General features: G+C 49.8%; 7 protein-coding genes across 7 annotated transcripts; 1 reads left to right on the plus strand and 6 right to left on the minus strand.

Moving 5' to 3' along the window:
* Window positions 1–275: 275 nt before the first annotated feature.
* EI90DRAFT_1045805 (uncharacterized protein) lies at window positions 276–1,867 on the minus strand. The gene is made up of 2 exons (XM_039051433.1): window positions 493–1,867; window positions 276–432 (listed from the first exon to the last, which is right to left on the minus strand). Exon 1 carries the CDS (start codon window positions 1,663–1,665, stop codon window positions 553–555), a length of 1,113 nt encoding a protein of 370 aa, XP_038907743.1. The 5' UTR covers window positions 1,666–1,867; the 3' UTR covers window positions 276–432; window positions 493–552.
* Window positions 1,868–2,685: 818 nt separating this feature from the next.
* EI90DRAFT_3097973 (uncharacterized protein) lies at window positions 2,686–3,753 on the plus strand. Its single transcript, XM_039062540.1, has one exon. The coding sequence runs from the start codon at window positions 2,751–2,753 to the stop codon at window positions 3,333–3,335; it is 585 nt and encodes a 194-aa protein (XP_038907744.1). The 5' UTR covers window positions 2,686–2,750; the 3' UTR covers window positions 3,336–3,753.
* Window positions 3,370–4,341, minus strand: EI90DRAFT_3023867 (uncharacterized protein; the record flags this gene model as incomplete). Its single annotated transcript, XM_039057881.1, has 4 exons — window positions 3,370–3,726; window positions 3,806–3,831; window positions 4,029–4,203; window positions 4,243–4,341. The coding sequence occupies 4 exons, from the start codon at window positions 4,339–4,341 to the stop codon at window positions 3,370–3,372; spliced, it is 657 nt and encodes a 218-aa protein (XP_038907745.1).
* A 496-nt stretch (window positions 4,342–4,837) lies between these two features.
* EI90DRAFT_3097976 (uncharacterized protein) lies at window positions 4,838–5,590 on the minus strand. The gene is made up of 2 exons (XM_039062541.1): window positions 5,538–5,590; window positions 4,838–5,484 (listed from the first exon to the last, which is right to left on the minus strand). Exon 2 carries the CDS (start codon window positions 5,213–5,215, stop codon window positions 5,030–5,032), a length of 186 nt encoding a protein of 61 aa, XP_038907746.1. The 5' UTR covers window positions 5,216–5,484; window positions 5,538–5,590; the 3' UTR covers window positions 4,838–5,029.
* On the minus strand, window positions 5,547–7,556 carry EI90DRAFT_3097979 (uncharacterized protein; the record flags this gene model as incomplete). Its single annotated transcript, XM_039062542.1, has 3 exons — window positions 5,547–6,876; window positions 6,933–7,194; window positions 7,502–7,556. Coding segments are annotated over 2 exons (1,161 nt in total), but the record flags the coding sequence as incomplete, so codon positions are not given.
* On the minus strand, window positions 7,254–7,971 carry EI90DRAFT_3005959 (uncharacterized protein; the record flags this gene model as incomplete). The annotated part of the gene is made up of 4 exons (XM_039056378.1): window positions 7,655–7,971; window positions 7,502–7,590; window positions 7,369–7,444; window positions 7,254–7,281 (listed from the first exon to the last, which is right to left on the minus strand). Coding segments are annotated over exons 1-4 (444 nt in total), but the record flags the coding sequence as incomplete, so codon positions are not given.
* Window positions 7,972–8,962: 991 nt separating this feature from the next.
* Window positions 8,963–10,893, minus strand: EI90DRAFT_3138751 (uncharacterized protein; the record flags this gene model as incomplete). Its single annotated transcript, XM_039064904.1, has 4 exons — window positions 8,963–9,826; window positions 9,899–10,422; window positions 10,479–10,582; window positions 10,649–10,893. 4 exons carry the CDS (start codon window positions 10,891–10,893, stop codon window positions 8,963–8,965), a joined length of 1,737 nt encoding a protein of 578 aa, XP_038907749.1.
* Between the last annotated feature and the right edge of the window lie 7,643 nt (window positions 10,894–18,536).

Raw genomic sequence — 18,536 nt, forward strand, 5'->3', positions numbered from 1 at the left:
GGTCATTAGGGAGCAGGCGTTTCCTGAGCAGATCACCACGCCGCACGCTAGCTCCTAGGGCGCGCGTAACTTTGCGGAGTGAGCACCTCCCTCCAGGGGAATGGAGTTGTACACATTCGGTAGTCTTCTTCGCGAGGTTCAAAGACTAAACTGATATATGGAGGGCCGTTCCGGTAGTTCGTATGAGCTCACCATGTGGTCATTCGGACATTGTGGGCTAGGCTTTTGGTTTGCTTATCCATCATCGACCCTTCGTGCAGAGAGCATCCCTCTATATCGGGCCAACCTCCTGACACACCATATCTCCTCATTTGAGATGTATATAGCGGCGTGCCATTGGCACTCCATCAAGTTCTTGGGTGGCTTTTGTCATCATTTAGCTATTCCAGCAAAGTTACCTTATCCTCCTGGCCCAAAAGGCTACTGAGCGCGCTTGAAGTATCCCATTCATGACTACATTGTCAAAAGTTGAAAGAAAAATATGGCACATACGTGCGTACACCCCAAGGGACATGATACAACGGAGAAGGGGGAGACTGATATAGAAAAAAATCAGGCGTTTGATGTTGGAATACAGACAATAGCCATGGAAGGCATTGCTCCCTTCCATTGCGAATTTGGAAGAGCAAGGAGACTCTTCACTTGATTTCTTGTAAGTAATTCCATCGATTTAAAAATTTTTTGAATATCCGAGACGACTCTCAGCGTCTCTGAGTCGGTCACTTTGCCGACATCAAGTGATGACAGAAAGTCATCAAATCCCATAACTTCGGGCTCGCCAGCTTCGGAAGCATAATGTGCGAAAGCACGGTGCATACATGGACGGCTTGACGGCGAATTTTCTCCCCACGGTGGGCCATTCATCACAAGTGTCCAACCAGTCGGTGAAAGTGTGTGATCGACAATCCTAGCAGGCATCAGAACTGGAATCGTGGAATTATCCACGGTGGCCAGGGTTGACCCAATGATGCAACTCCACTCTAGATCACAAACGGCCATATCCGCACAGCCTAACCTTAAAAGGTTATAGATGATATGCAATATCGATGACCCCGAGGGAACAAATGGCTGTCCAAACCGCAGGACAGAATCACCGTTCCGAAACGAATGTGACCGAATAAAAATGCGAAATGGGGGCGGATGAGACGCCTGGACCTTATAAAGTCTCAAAAGCTCGTAGCAACTGGCTGTGCCCCACGCTGTGTGGGCTCGGCGGTAGGCAAGGTCCGCGGCGACCGACTTACAGTCACACATCTTCTCGTATCGAAGTATGGAAAATGAGGGACGATCGCTTCCGTACCATCCTGAGACTAAGGTAGAATCGAAATGCTGAATCCCTATGGCATTTACGCAGAGGAGCTGCGGGAAGCATCGCCCCAATGCCACAAGATCAGCGGGCTTTACCAATCCTCCCTCTGGATTCATCCAGGTCGAGAGGTTGAGATAACGAGTATTTTGTACCAAAACAGGGATGTCACGGACCGCTTGAATGACTTCTATGAGTGTAATTGAGACGTTGCTAAGATCGGGCACTCCCTCCTTGACAACTGATAGCAGGCGTTGGATGAGTGGCTCGGGAAATGGATTGTGGGTGTCTGCAATTTCGGCACAAGCCCTGACTAAGTGCTCTGGGACCTGTGCCAATTCCATGTGTGGAAGCTTCATGAGGACATAAAGAAAGAGGGAGGGAACGGTCCGCTGTGGTTGCTCGCCTAATCCTCCTTCAAATCTGCCCAGAATGCTCCCACGAAACTCGCCTGGCCAACAACGTTCGTACGGGACTGTTTGATTGACTCAATAGCGGCAACCACTTCCTCCCCCTCGGATAAATAATAAAAGATTCCCCAGTGAGAGGCATGAATGTATTGATGTCACCAAGGAATGACCCATCGTTAACAGTAGCGACGAAGCAGCAGCGTGGATTGGAAGGGTCTGTGATATCAAATATTGTTATGCCGTCATTATTATCTAGCAAGAAGTGCGAATAAGGTCTTTTAAGAGCCTAGCGGAAAAGGAGGCTTCCCCACACTTATCTGAGACCATGCCTGCACTCACACACACCAAACTCGGTGTCCATCTATGGCGGTCCGATATGCAGTAGCAATTCAAATTGAAGAGTGCCAGGTAATTAAGCAGTGTAAGTAGATGCACAACGCAAAAAACCTATACAAAGAGCGAGAGAGCGAGGGCACGAGGCGAACTTTTGGACTCCAATTCGGAGGTTGATTTTGGCGGTACCTGCCGATGCAGACTCGTACCAGTCGGAGGAGCTCGTTCGTAGCTTTTTGCGCATGCTGCCGATGTGGTTGGGTACGAACGTGAGAAAGCGTAAAGCCAAGCGCGAAGCAACTCGCAACCGGCCAACGCTCGGTCGTGGACGCGTGCCCGAGCTTTGAGGGTTAAAAAAAATGTCAATGACGTCATATGGGGCATACGTAGAATATGCTGCAGATGCCTCACAAGCGTCGACAGACATTAAAAAATTGAGAACTACCTTCGGCCGGACGTCGATTTCACAAACCATGGCAGATAGCTGCAATCTCAGGCATCAGTGATCCAGAATGAATATCGATCTCATATAATAATCAGATTGTTAAGGACATAACTACAGTGTGGGAAGCACGGGGGCAAACAACGGATTCACGTGTTCCTTGCTGCGGCTGTCACCTTTCTCGTCCACTTCCCCGTACTTGGTATAACCCTTAACTTGCAGCTCGGTGTGTCGCTACTGATGCAAGCATGTTAGGATCATGCCTTTTTCCACCGACACAAGCTGGCCAGAATTTTTACTCAACTTCTTCGAAGTCGTTCGTCAACAAAACGGGTCCCACCGATCTCGCTATCCTGGGCCTTATAACACGCTACTTAATTACTCTCTCACTAAAGAGTCCTTCACCCTCCTCCTTTGCCCGCAGTCCACCCTCGATGAAATTCTTGTGCATGATCCGGTAGATTTTGTTGTCTTTTATGTGATTACCACTGCACAACAGAAGCCAGTTCTCATTGCGGAGATCAAAGACGACAGATCCGATGGGCTTAGTACACGCCTGAAGGCGGATGCCCAGATACGCCAACGGTACGATGAGTTGCTTCGCCATTGCCCTATTCCTCGCCTGTATGGGTTGAGCCTGCTCGGTACTTCCCTTCGTGTTTATTGTGGCCACAGGGACACGGGCAATATTACACCTCGCTTTGTCGACCGCCCCTGTGTTTTGCCACCCGACTTCTTGGAGGGGGGGTGGGATTTAGACATCCTGTCTCCGGCTGGATTCAACAAGATGCAGGAGATTGTTGCGTATGTCAAGGCGGAAGTCGCCAAAATTGAGGAACATTGAATGAGGTGGAAGCTTGTTGAACGACCTTTTTTTTTCAATGGGCAGCGAGCCTTAGGCTGCCATTTGATTTTTTGTTCAAAGTCTTCTTTGAGCTCGCTCTCTTTTTATGGTCGCCTACATCGTGACGTTTCTCAAACAGGACGATGTCCCAGTCGAGATCATACCCCCTTTTATAGTCTTTGACGACTTTGAGGAACGAGAGACCTGATGTTCCGGCACCAATGACAGCTACGCGCTTTGGTGACCGATGGACTCGGAGGGTTTGTTGCTCGGGCACTCTAAGCGAATATCCCCAGGATAGAAGTTCACTGAGCAAGGCAGCGGCTGGGTTCATAAGTAGAACGTGCCCAGACTCGTACCCAGTCGTCATTGCTCGTGGATGCGTCTGGAGCTAGTGTACCCGAGTTTTGAGGGTTAGAAATTATCAATGACGTCATATGGCCCGACATCCACTGGCGTGTATAACACACTCCATTACCGGTAAAGTTGACTACTACTACAAGATTGGACAACCAGAATATGCTACAGATGTCTTACAAGCGTCGACAGACATTAAAAATTTCACAACATTTGGGAAAGCTGAGTCTGCGAATTGGTGTCCTCAGCGTGAACACCTGAGTACGTCGAAAACAATGACTGACTTTTGAACCAAGTGCAACTGAATGAATTATTCCAGGTCAGCGCCTTCTTCACCGCGCGTCCTTCGGTAATGCTCCTTCCAGTCCTGGGTCTTTGCACCAAATACTTTTTGTTTCTCAGATTTCGAAGTTTGACGAAGATTGCGATTCGGATTGGCGTGCTCTTTGGCTCCCTTGTTGGCCATGAAGTATCCAGCTACACCCAGAACTCCGAGCATGATACCGAATAACTACAGGGCCCCATTAATAGGTCAGATTCCATGAGAGACATACATCCTGTCACTTGCCGGATAAAGCTGGGGGTCGCGCTTCGCAAAGCGATTTAGCGTTGAAGCGGCATTGCCGGCACGATCCTGAACACATGCCATAGTTCAGGAACCAAGACAAACGCACGGCGCGAAGATAGGCAATCAAATAACCCACAGGTCTGGGAGGAAGGGAGGACATTAATCGTTGAGTATTCAGAGGGTCAATGAGGATTGAGGATGTTTCGGAGACGTTATCAGTTGTAAGTCTTTATACCTTAGATATCGGATGCAATTTCCCCAGCTGTGCGGAGTGGGAAACTCCTTGCGGAGACCCGTCAGCTGAACAATGGTGCCTTCACGTGCACCGCAATAATGGAAGTCGTTTATCCTCGCGAGACTTGGAAATGTGGGCAGTCAGTGTGCAAGGAAGTTCCGATAACCCGCTAGTAAGGAGATCGAATTTAGCCACAAGGAAAGCGAATCTGCATCGGTCACAGATATTGAGCATACTTATCAAGCACAATCAAGATGTCGGGAACTCAGCTTCACGTCAGTGAACTGTGCATTTGCCAATGTACCCAGATCGCGAACTATGGCTTTCGGCCACTATGGGTTTCAGGATATTACTTTCTTTTATTCTTCTTCGCTCAATCCTTACGCCGCGCTTTGATGCTCGTTTTGATTCACTTTCGCCAGCTTTGGCCTTACGCACTACGCGCTTGGACCTCAGCGTTCTAACATAAATATCGCGCACTTTACCCGTCCCTCAGTTCGCTGACGTGGAGCTGGGTTCGTGATCTAGTCCTTATTATAGGTTTCGAGCCCACCTGTCTGACGACACTACCAATGACGTTGTCAAGTCCGACCTCAACATCAAAAGATTGGCCGCAATTACCGTACATGGGCGACTCGCTGTAGAATGGTGGTTGACTCTCTTGATCTCTGTGGCCATTTGCGCGCGCATTTCACGCATTTGATTGATCTGGGGCTCCATGGGCTTAGTGTCACCAAGCTAGGACTTGTGAAGTCCCGTGTCCTTCTCTTCAACGATAGCAAGAGGGGTGTCCGACAACGAGACTGATTTGGGAAAGGGCTTTTCGGTTCTTCCTATCCCATTCTACAGCTGAATCGGGCTTGGCGGAAGTAGAGGACCGAGAGGATTAAGACTGGGAAGACCGAGACTAGACGGGTCAGGCGCGTAGAGGTCTGGCGATCGGGATCGACTACATCCCAGAGATCGAGAGAGTTGGGTACCATTCAACGGCGAGTCACCCAGGTCCATTGTTGAGATTAGACCTAACAACGTCGTTCGGCAGACATATAGGCTCAAAATCTGTGCTAAGGACTGGATCGCGAAGTATCGAAGTATCGTACATGACTTTGTTAGTAAAAATCATAACAAATTAGAATGTCGCTCACACCTCAGCTTCACTGAGGGGGGCGTAGAACGAGTAAAATGCACGGCGTTTATGTTAGCGCGTTGAGGTCGATCCAAGCGATTATCAAGACGCGTGGGGCACGGCAATTGAATAAAGTTCTGGCCACACCACCTTAAGCCCATAGCCACTCTAAGCGCCCTAAGTAGCTGTTGAATTCCCAACACAAGATACCTCTCACCGTCACAGAAACTTGTCCCCAAGACTGCATAAGTGAACCTAGTGACTTTCAGATTGAGGTGTATATATCCTGAACCCGTTGACGTCATTGCCGGTTACAAATACCTTGAATAAAACGACCATCCCATTCCAACCGGAAATTATCTTCTTTCGACGGCACAGCTGTTATGACCAGATGAGATGTAAGCAGGCTGCAAGGGTGTTGATGCCTGGCAAGTAGGTTGTTTCGTCCCATCCAGGGCCCTCAAACAGTCCAAAAGCTCGATCCAATCTTCCTCCTTTTCCCTCCCTCGTAAAAGCGCCTCGGTCTCTCCACGAGCCTCTAGTTCTAGCCAGTTTTTATTGGTGACAACCAACGAAGGATTCGTATCCATCCTTCTCCGCCAGTCTTCTACATATGTATGATTACTTCCTCGAAGAGGGAGTCGAGTAACGTTCCTTTCCATTAGGAAATTAATGAGACTTTCTTGAAAGTTGCTACTTTCCTGATAGTCATGATTCCAATCAACCAACCGATGGCCGCTTACATCGGGATTAAGACCAATATTACGCAGCCGTTCCTCGTATTCTTCAAGTTCCCTTAGAAGCTTGATCCTGTGAGGATCAACAAGTGCGGGATTGGCGATAAGGCGCGTTGCAAATATACTCTGTGCAACAGCAGTTGCTTGTGGTGGGGGATGTCGGGCGAAGGACAAGACAAACAACGCGGTAGGTGGGAATTGCGAGCTAAGGCTCATAGTATGTCTATAAAGCGGTCTCACGTAAGGACCATTGGAGGTGAGAGGTAGGTGCGGGGGTGGGTGTATGTGGGTCGTATTTCGTGACGTGACTGTTGGATCGTAAATGAGCGAGCCGCCCACTTCGAGAAAAGGCACCCTCAGCTCATAGCCGGTAGCGAGAATAACCGAATCGATATCCGTTTCAAACGATCCATCCTCGAAGTGGACCGCATCGCGAGTGAAGTGGGAAAGCCGTGCTTTCCGTATTATGTCACCACCAGGTGGGTAAATACTTTTCTTCGATATAGATTGATACACCTACGAGACAAATATCAGCAATATGTAAATGACATTTTCAAGGAACGCATTCTTTCCTTTGACGCTACCTCAGCTACAAACCTGGTAATATCTTGGGCACTCGCGCCGCCTCCGACCACGAGAGCGGTTTTGTTCACATACGGAGTAGCGTCTTCATACCAAATGGAGTGGCGGATGTCCCGAGACCCGTTCGACAAGTTATTTCTATGTGCCAGCCATGTCTCCCTCCCTGGGAAGTTCCCTTCGTGAGGGAAGTGATACCGACCAGTGGCAACAACAAGATGGTCGAAATTCTCGAACATAGTTTCATGCGCCGCATCGATCTGTTGATCCAACGGATTGGAAGAACGCCGATCGCTAGATTCTCGATATGTGATTGGTCGTTCAATTCTAAGGCGCCAGTATCCCTGTGTGGAATTACCGACCCATTGGGCAGATGTTACGTATGTCTCAAGCGTACAGCAGACTCGAGTTTGAAGTGTGAGGTGACTGACTTCATGTACTCATGCAGCTTGGTGTGAATAGGGTATAGATCCGTACCAGGGGGAAATGGGAATTTATAGTAGGTGTCTGCGCGTTCCCATTGTGTCAGTAATTATCCTAGATCGCGAAGAGCTGGAGACTGACTGTGAGGGTGCGGGGTGTTTGTTCGTAAACGGGGATAGATACTCGACTCAGGTAGTATAGGTGGATCGGGCTTGTTCTTTTGCTCGTACCTGTCGGAGGAGAAGGATTGAGACAAGGACGAGAACGAATGGAGGGAGAAGATGCAGAACCTACCATATACCACCCATATCATCCCGCTGCTCATACAGTACAACATCCCAGTTTAAATCCTTCTGTTGCTCCTGGAATTCTCGGACCACTTTCAAAAAGCTAATTCCAGCGGCACCACCGCCCACGACAACTATCCTCTTAGGTGAAATGACGACTTCCTTTCCAGCTTTAACAGGTAGCTGAACATTCCCTGCAGTGTTCCGGAGCAATTCCGGGATTGTCAGGGACATTAAAATATCCACCATCCACTTCATCGAGAAACAAGAACTAAATTTGCAAGCTAAGCTCTGTAAACAACCATGATAGTGCTTGGAAGATAGGAGCTTACGTGGGAAAACTGCCCGGACCAAATTGAATGTGCCATATAGTGTTTCTCGTTTTCGAGCCACAACCGCATTCTGCTCTGATACTTATTTTGTGGGGACACTCTCTCAGTGTTTCCCAACCCAGCTGCTCATTAATATAAGCCTCGCGGTCAAAATATCGGCCACTCGATCTGTTCTCACCGGTTCTAACAGAGGCCCTGTGCTTGGCAGGATTGGACCTTTTCCTTCCAGCGTGCCACTTGTAAACTGCTTCCCTGTGCGACATCCTTGGATAGAAATGTGTCCCCTGCCATACCAGAGTACGAGTATCAGGCCTGGCCTTGCTTCCCTCCAAGATCGTGCCCCTAGTGCGTCTCTTGCGTCACCCTGAGACGCCCTCACTACTCAGGAAAATGGAGGGCCTTCGACTGTTTCATCTGTCTTGATACCGTCTTTCCCTCCTCCCAGGCATGGCATTGCACTTTTGTGTGTTGTCCCTTGTTGGTTTCCGGTGTGTTTTTTTTGAGTTTCTTTTTGTATTGGCTGGTCTCACTAGCCACCCGTTCAAAACGACGAAGGAAATAGAAGTCTCAACGCGCCGCCCACAACTCAAATCCTCATTACCCAGCCACTGCCTAACTGAGGTACGTTCAGCTGTTGGAGGTTTAATTTGAAGTAACTCGTTTGGTCCAGTATATACAGCTGGAATTATATATTCCGACCCCTCGGGGTCCTCTAGCTGCCGCTCTTTATGTTCGTCTGCAGCATCTTTCTTTCCTTGCAATGCGTCTACCATCTTACTAGATGAGTAGCTATACTATAAGTGACTCTAAATATCCGGAGGGATAAGATTTTCAAAGGTCCATGGCATTGGGCTTTCAGGACACATGCATGGATATGTCAAGTATAAGTACATTTATGTACATATGGGGACGAGATCATAATGGCAAAAGAAAGAGCAAGGGGGCGTTCTCCCCGTGTCAAATGCAGGTGCGGGGGTGTTACGCTAAACATCCTGGATGCCCCCCGTTGCTTTTTTGCACTGATTCATCGGATCGGAAAGGACTATCAAATCATTAACTAGTTTAAACCAAGCATCCTCATTCACCCTCCCCTTAAGAAGCTTCTCCCTCTCATCGTCCTCAAGGTTGTCCCAGTAGCATTTGATCCTTGGAATCATACTCCTACGATTCACTCTAAGCCTCCGATCATCGACGAACCGATCTCCGGTTCCGGGCAATGGTGGCAACTCCGTCGCACATTTCTGTTTGAGAACATCGATCAGACCGTTCATGAGGACGTTGAATTCGTCCCGCTCCGCAACCTCAACGAGTCGATGTCCCAGCTGGAATGGATCAAACTTGCACCGCTCCTCTTGACCTTCGCACTTACTACATTGGCGTTTCTCTTCATACACCAATTCCCGGAAGAGCGCGTCTCTGTCCACCAAAGATTTGTCCTTGATCACTCGAGTGGCGAAAATTGACTGGGCAACGGCTAACAGTGCAGGCGGAAAATCTCTTGGTAGCCCAAGGATGAAAAGGGAGTCAGGAGGGAAGTCGGAGCTTAAACTCATCGTGTGTTTGTAAAGCGGGCGTATGTAATTGCCGTTGGTCGAGAGCTTCGGATCGTCAATATCGCTGGTATCGCATGACACACTCTCTCGATGCTCCATAAGCGCACCTCCTGTCATGAGGAAGGGGATTTTCGTTTCGTATCCAATTGCGAGAATAACGCTATCGACGTCGTCCTTACATCCGGTTTCCCCGTCGAAGCAGACGGCATCCTCCTCGAAGTGTGTTAATCGACCCACTGGGGTAGGGTCACTAGCACGCGGGCACGGGTTCGTTGACGATCGTGCAATATAGACCTATCACCGACAAAACTGAGTTACAATGGGAGACAATGACGAACAAAGTGGAAATGGAAACGGGGCCCGTACCTTTTTAGCGCGTCGGCGAACGTCCCGTGCAACATCCTCGCCAGCGCCACCAGCGCCCGCGACAAGAACGGTGCGACCAGCGTAAGATTTTGGGCTCATGTAGTACATCGAATGTTGTATTTGCCTCGGAAGCGTTGAGTTTTCATAATTTTTCGAAAGCCACTTGTCCATTCCAGGGGGTTTATCTGTTCGAGGGTACGCGGTTTGACCAACGGCGACAATGAGATGATCGAATTTCTCTTGTATGGTCTCCTTTCCCGACTCCGGGGTACACGCAGCAGAGAACGAAGAACGAAAACGTTGCGCCGATCCGCCGCTTTTCGGCGTTTGGATGGTTAGTTCCCATTGACCACTCTCAGCAGTACCGACCCAGCGAGCCTTAGTGACCTCATGCTGCCACTTGATTTTTTGTTCAAAGTCTTTTTTAAGAACCATCTCGAAGAGATTTCTGTGGTAGTTGTACATCTCCTGCTCCGGGAGATACAAGTCGAACCCGGGCGGGAAGGGAAGGCCAGGAAGGGTATCTGATGAGACGATCGCGTTAGTTTCATACTGCGGAGGTGCTAGTGCGCTGACTTACTATAAGGATTTGGCGTGCTCGTAGAAACCCCAGGGTAAAGCGGAGTCTCCGGTAGACAGCCTGAGGAAGCCCTATCAGGTCCAGGTTTTTCCTCTTGTTTAAGCCTTTGGGGTCAAGTTCTTACAGGTCAGCAAGACATAGGAACTCGTGATAACAGATGTTGCACCTACCATATGCCGCCTACATCGTGACGTTTCTCGAACAGGACGACGTCCCAGTCGAGATCATACTCCTCTTTATAGTCTTTGACGACTTTGAGGAACGAGAGACCTGACGTTCCAGCACCTATGACAGCTACGCGCTTTGGTGACTGATGGACTTGGAGGGTTTGCTGCTCGGGCACTCTAAGCGAATACCCCCATGATAGAAGATCACCGAGTAAGGTTGGGAGAGCCAAGATTGATTTAAGCAGCATCTTTGGCAAGCCTGCAGGAGGCACGAGAGTGAGGAGCACGCGGGGACTTGTACGGGGTGACCAGCCCCCAAGATATAGAGGTCGAGGCCGGACCAGCCATGCCGACAGGAAGGACCAAACTCTCTCAATGGTACAATAGCCAGACGAGGGACGCTGATAGGAGTAGACTTTTTTGAATAAATTATCTCAATGCCACAGGGACCGGGCCAGCCATGCTTTTTGTTTACCCAAATCCTCTCACAATGACGGCCATGCTGACAGGAGTGGAGTTGTTTTAGCCAAATTGTCGCAGGGACCAGACGAGCCATGCTGACAGGAGAGAGCTTTTCCAACCAAATTCCCTCAATGACGGATCAGCCATGCTGACAGGAGAGGACTTTTCTAACCAATGACGGAAAGGGTGGGAGCAGCCGCGCTGACAGGAGTGGGACCAGACCTGCCATGCCGGCAGGAGTGGACTTTCCCAACCAAATCCCCTCATCGACTGCAGAGGATGGATCAGCTGTGCGGATAGGAGTGGATTTTTCAACCAGATTTTCTCAGTGATGCAGGGGCTGGACCCCATGTTGACACGAGTGTATACAGGAGTACGACCCGGACCAGCCATGCATGGCGACAAAAGCACAGATTCCACCAAAGAGGTAGGGAGGGGCCCCAGCGTCCACTACTCTGACTAAATGCGGCTATACATAGTAACTCCGCTCATGTTAAGTAAGCAATAAGCGCTCCCTGAAAACGTCGATCATCGAGTTATTCCCGATATATGTGCGATCAAATTGCGGATGACGTCTTGGCGGAACGGGATACCCAGGTCTGTATGGACTCAACTCCGCAGCGGATGGGCGGCGTCTAAAATCCGTGCGAAACCACTAAATCATGCCTGAAGCCAGATCTAACGATGGAAGCCAAGTGACCCTTGAGCGACCAGCCACTTCAATGGCCACGGACGAAATTCTCGGGGAAAGGTTTCCAACCCTCCACTTCGTGCCTCCTGCTGTAGCCATAGAGCGTTCGAAAGACGCAACTTCAACCCGCTAACTGCCTCAAGCGTTCATGATTGGTCATTCAGTTGTTGGCACTCCAGCAGAACCACCGATCTGGCAGTCCGAGGCAGCATTATGCCATGCGCGTAGTACGACGCCCTCGAGCCTACGCCCTGTTTCTCAAAACGCCCGCCTTAGGACGCCCAGGTCTGTTCTTCTATAGGATTTACCTGCGAGGGAGATATAAAACCTATTATGTGACCCCAATAATGACATGTTGTCCGCGCAAGGACAGCCTCCTAGTAGCCGACTTGTGTCTGTTTGCTCTTCATCAGGAACGCCGGACAAAGCCCCCAGGTGTCCTCAATGTCCTCTGCTGGTCTCCTTGAAACTCGGAGACTAATTTAAAGAAGCTCTGTCCAGCGCGCCGTTCCGTCGAGACAGGAGCGTTAACTTTCTTATGTAACATGCCCAAGCCCATGGGGTTTCTGCCGAGCAATAGGCGCATTTGGAGCGTATCGAGTCAAAGTAAGTGGTCCCAAAGAGAACGGCTGAGAGGTGACCACTGACTTGAAGTCGCCGAGCATCCCTCCGACAAAAGTTGAGCGTGGAACCAGAGTCCGGGTTCTTGAGCATGCGGACGCAACGACCGTGATGGCCTGTTTCCCACGGTCACGCAGGCCAGGCAAGGTTGAGTTGACAGCCTCTACCTCTATTACGAACCCATTAGCCACTAGAAATGGCTGCTGCGCAGCCTTGACCTTGCTTGTGACTAGGCTTTTCCAGTTGTTCAGGTTGAATGACTCAGATGCTGTATTCGCAACTTGGCCAAAATATCTCCACAACATAAATTAACTGCGGTATCAATATATACTTTTAGACTTTTGTAACCAAAGGGGCTGGAGGAATGGATGGGAATAAAATGAGAAGGAAAGTGACATTGTGCTAGCCTTCGATTGCCAGAGACAGCGTTGAAGAGGTATTGGGCACGGTGCTGTATAAAATATTCAACACCGTTGTGATTCTGAAGTCTACAACTACACCTTTTCAATGGTAGCACTAACTCAATCATAACCTGTGCCATTGATATTCCCCTCCACTTCGCTTCTGGAAACGTCACCCCCACGACTTTCTTTGTCACATTGCTGGATGGATCTTGTTCTCTAGTCCTAGGACACAACTGGCTTACCTGCTACAATCTGTTGATTGACTGGGTCTCAAGCAGTATTACGTTCCTCACTTCCAAACCTACCAAGACAGTTACTCCGAGCTCTCCCCCGTCATCTCTGGCACCACTGCTGTCATCCAACATCCAACCATCTGATGTTCCGCTAGCACCTCAGCCCCAGGCTCCCATTCCTCCAATACCATCTATCGAGTTCGTCAGCCATTCCGCATTTGCAAAGGCTTGTTGACTTGAAGGATTGGTATCCTTCAGCCTAACCATCCCTTCCAAGGACAGCCACTTGAGGGCTGCCTCATCCCACACTGATTCCGTTGACCTCTCGGCCATTCCGAAGGAGTACCATGAGTTTGCAGATGTGTTCAGTAAGAGCAAAGCCTCAACGCTAGCACCACACCGTGAGCATGACCTGAAGATCGACCTTGAGGAAGGCACTTCACCACCCTTGGGAACTGTTATGGAAATGGGAAATTCCCATTTTTAGCCTCTTATGGCCTCTGTACAGTATATTATCACGTGACATGTATATAATAACAACCTAACCAACTATTATCACCCAAAACACCCGATGTCCATGTTATTGTAAACACCACTGTTACAACATCTGTTACATTAATTGTAACATCTTCTCAATGTCACGGCCCCTCCTGCACCCGAACGCTATAGAAATGGGCCAATTAGGCCCCATTTTTATAACAGGAACTATGTATTCCCTCTCTACTTCAGAACTCGAGGCTCTCCAGGTGTTCTTAGATGAACGCCCAGCCTCCAGGTTCATTCGTCCTGCTACTTCCGCTCATGCAGCACCAGTCCTCTTTGTCTGCAAAAAAGGATGGATCCCTCTGTCTTTGCATTGACTTCTGAGGGCTGAACAAGATCACCAAGAAAGATCACTATCCACTTCCCCGCATCTCAGACCTCCTTGATGCACCTAGCCATGCCACTGTCTATACCCAACTCAACCTCCGGCATGCTTACCACCTGGTTTGCATTGTGGCAGGCGATGAGTGGAAGACTTCCTTCTGCATGCACTATGGTTCCTATGTGTAGGGAATGGATGTGTGGTGATGCGTGCTGTGCACGCTTTCTTTCTTTCATTGTTTATTACTCTTTATTTCTCGATGTAAACAATGTATATAAATTGCGGGGAAGGGTGAAACAGGTTTTCACTCTTCTCCTCCCCTGTCGAAATTACAGCTCTATACTGCCTAATTCCTGACAGCTTGAGGATAGCAGGAGTCAACACCAAGGTCGGAACCTCAACCAACCTTACACTATGAGTGGCTCGTCATGCCATTCAGTCTTACAAATGCACCTGCGGCCTTCCAGCGATTCATCAACATGATCTTTGCCGACCTCTTGGACGTTTCTGTGGTAGTCTACCTAGACGACATCCTTACCTACTCAGAAGACATGGCTTCACATCAGGAGCATGTCCAAGAAGTTCTTAGGAGACTCCGCAAACATGGCCTATATGCCAATCCGAAGAAATGCAAATTTCATATGGACACTACAGAATATCTCAGATACTGCCTTTCTCCCTCCGGACTCACCATGTCCATCGAGAAGGTTAAAGCCATCCAAGATTGGCCCAAGCCCCATAAAGTCAAGGATGTCCAGTCCTTCCTTGGCTTTGCCAACTTCTATTGGCGTTTCATCCACCATTACTCTGACATTGTGGTCCCTTTGAGGTGCCTCACATGTAAAGGAGCCCCCTGGTTATTCTCAGATGACTGTTGTTCTGCTTTCAACACCCTGAAAGAAGCATTCACATCCACTCCCATCCTGATGCATTGGGTAACCGATGCCTCCGATTACACGATCTCCGGAACCCTGTCCATCCATTGCGATGATGGAGAGATTCGCCCCATCGCTTTCCACTCTAGCACACTCTCGGCGCCGGAGCTCAATTATGACACCCATGATAAGGAACTGCTCACCATTCACGATGTGTTCCGATCGTGGCATCACTACCTTGAAGGTTCAGGAACCCCAATCGACGACATCACCGACCACAAGAACCTCAAGTATTTATCTACCACCAAACTCTTGACCCAGCAGCAAGCCCACTGGTCAGAGTTCCTCTCCCAGTTCCACATGACTGTCTGATTCCATCCCAGAAGACTCGGAGTAAAACCAGATGCATTGACTAGATGCTGGGATGTCTATCCCAAAGAAGGGGATATGGACTACACTTGCGTCAATCTGCAGAACTTCCGACTGGTCTTCACTTTGGAGCAGCTCACTGTGTCCTTACGAGCCACATTCCTAGCTGCCACAGTAATCTGGGCAGCTGTACTTGTCGACACAGAGGCTCTCCATCAAGACATTCTAGCCTCCCTCTCCTCCGATACCACAATCTCTTCTCATCTCACTTCCCTGTCAGGGCACACACCCTGACTAGCCCGGACCCGGACCCGTGTCCGGACCCGGACCTGGACCCGCATGTGCGCCTCCGCCCTGCACGCTCCACGCGCCGCATGCTCCGGGCCCGGTTCCTACCCTTCATGTGACTTCCGGGTATCCCCGGAAGTTTTCGCCATATCGGGGCCACTGTGGGAAAGTGAGAAGTTAACCTTCTTCTCACTTTCTTACCCACAGTAGCTATGCCCTGAGATGGGCTGTGTTTACAGGCCAGACTGTGGACTGTAGAGAGGGGTCATGGGGACCTGGGGTCCGTCCCCTGACATTCCCCCAACCTCCCCAATTCCCACTGGTCCATTGATGCCGAAGGCCTGTTAAGGCTGGACAACCACATCTATGTTCTGGATTCCAATGATCTTTGTCTTCACGTTTTGCGAGACAAACACGACCACCAGCTCTCCGGACACTTTGGTCAAAACCGGACTCTGGACCTAGTCTGTTGTGATTATACCTGGCTTGGCATCCATAACTTTGTCAAGAGCTACGTGTCCTCCTGTACTTCTTGTGCCCATGCCAAAGTTCCCCATCACAAGCCTTACGGCTTACTCAAACAACTCCCCATCCCCAAACATCCTTGGAACTCCATTTCAATGGACTTCATCAAACAGCTACCCTCCTCTTCCGGATTCACTTCCATCTTGGTCATTGTGGACTGCCCATCCAAACAGTGCATTTTCATTCCTACCCACGATACCATCACCTCTCCGGAACTGGCCAAGCTATTCCTCCTCCATGTGTTCTCCAAGCACAGAGTTCCTTCCCACATGTGAGGTCTCTGGGGGTAGCTCAGCACACAGAGCCATAAGTGATACAAATGTGTGTATTTTATGGTAGTGTGTAAGCAGTTACCCGGAGGTTCCTGCTTACCCACGTGACTATATGTATCTAATTACATGTGGCTCGGGGTTTGGGGCTATTGCCCTGACATTCTCCCCCTTGTGTTGCATTTGCGACGCATACAAGGTTGATGGTGAATAAAACAAAGTTTTAATAATTGATTTACATTGAGTTTGAAATTATCAATGAGTGTTTTGTTGTCGCCACTTTAAAGTGGGCAATTTTTGTACATGTCAGTGAAGGAGAGAGAAAGGGTTTAAGGAATAAGTGAGTGTGGGCTGTCACTTTGAAGTGAACAGCGATACATGGGTATCACAGGGAGAAAAGTAGTGGAGTTTGTTGAAAATGAATTTTGACCCAAAGGTTGTATGTCTTTGGTGTTCCTCACTTGTTCCGTGAGGGTTCATGTGTAAGTGGTGTTTACACATGAGCGGTGGTGGATGTGGGTCATTTGACGGAGTAGAGATTTCTGCAATTGTTACTTGCGGTTCCTCGCATACAGTATTGTGTGCAGGGCCTCGAGTTGGGGGAAGGTGTTTTCACAGGTGCCTCGATGGTGTATTACCGTGTCACTTTCCCTTTTCTCAAGGGTGGAGTCATTGCCCTGGAGGAGGGTTTTCCTCTGGGTTGTTCATCTGGACATCTGATTGCTGCGTCGGATGCGATGACGTAGCCTGGGCTACATTGTCGGGCTGTGGGCTCGACGAAGTGGGCGCTCCCTGGGTGGGAGCGGGTTGTTGTGTTCCTGAGCTACTTGGCTCAGGTGTGGAGTACAGTAGGTCTACCGTTCTTCCCGTGGGGAAGGGTGGTCGTTGGGCTGGTTGTCCAGTGCAGAGACTTGCGTCTCTTTCCCAGTGTTTGGAAGCTTTCGCTTCCCGTTTCGCAGTTCTTGCGGCACGTTCCTCAGGAGTCCTGAGTGGTTTGAACTGGGACTTTAGACAGGTGGCTTTGCCTAGACTTTCCCAGGAGATTTTTCCCTTGTTCTCTGGGGAATTATACTCCTCTGCGAGTCTTGCAATACTCAGGAGTCCCAAGAAGTATTTCTTGGTTTCCTTTGCTTTTTCGTGAAGGGTTCTGTGTACCTTGCCGCTTTTGAAGGCAGCTTTGGCCTGTTCGTACCAGTGTACAAATTCTTTCCCACTCATGCTTGTCCACCAAGCGTATGTGGTGTCATGCGCCGCTTCTGACCCCACTATTCTCCTCATGGGGAAGTTGGGGTTGATTGTTACATCGACTGGAGCTTCGACTTTGCTGAACTCGTTGAGTTCGGCGGTCTCGTATAGCATGTGGACACTTCCCTGCAGGGTAGCTTGCCCATAGGGTGCTGAGGTACTCAGCGGCCCGCCGCCTCTGGCAGTGGTCCCCATTTTAGGGTCTGCTGTGGGTTGCCTACCACTCTCCCTCTTCCCCTCGACATGGGTTTGCCCTTCTGAGGGTGGGCCCTTATGCAACCTGGACAGGGTCGCCTGCCCACAGGGTGGCGGGATAGTCGGTGCCCCACCCCTTGATGCGCTAGTCCCCATGTGGGGTCGTGCCTCATGAGGCCTGGAACCATATCCCCTCCCCCTGACCTGGGAGGCCCCCATCATAATGGGTTTGGCAGCGAGGTCTGCCAGTGCACATGCCTCTCTGAGCTTGTGTTTCAGTAATTCGATCTCCCTTTTTTGGAGATTGACCTCTCTCTCTGTGTCTTTCAGAGAGTCAAAGATGCCCTCAGCATCTCTTCATGCTCTGTTGTATTTGCACCTCCAGTGGGCGCAATGGTCGTAGGCGTCTTCTGATGCCCTCGAGTTATCAGACCATGCCCGTTTGGACGGTCTGGACGAGGAGCCGCTGTCGCTCCCTCGTCTCCCTCCTACGAGGGACTTCATCTCTTTCAGCTCCTCATGGAGCTGACCTGTCTGAGCAGCTACCGCTGACGCGATGGCTGATTCCCAGCCTGCATTTGGCTGGGGTGTTGTTGGACCTGGGCCGAATTGGCCAATCCAGGGGTTGATCTGGCCAGGGAAGTTCCCTGGGGAGTATGCCTGGGGCTGCAGCAGCAAATGCTGCCCCTGGAATGGCGCTTGTTGCACCATCGGTGCAGTTTGCACCGTGTATGGTTGGAAGCCCCTCTGAGGAGGCTGGGGGTATGCAGTGCCTGTTAGCAACATGGATGGTTGTTGGTTCGCAGCACTCATTTGTGCTGCATGCGTTGTGTAGTCCATGGCACTTAT

The sequence above is a fragment of the Cantharellus anzutake genome (genome assembly GCF_015039405.1).
Source record: "Cantharellus anzutake strain C23 chromosome Unknown EI90scaffold_237, whole genome shotgun sequence".
NCBI lineage: Eukaryota > Fungi > Basidiomycota > Agaricomycetes > Cantharellales > Hydnaceae > Cantharellus > Cantharellus anzutake.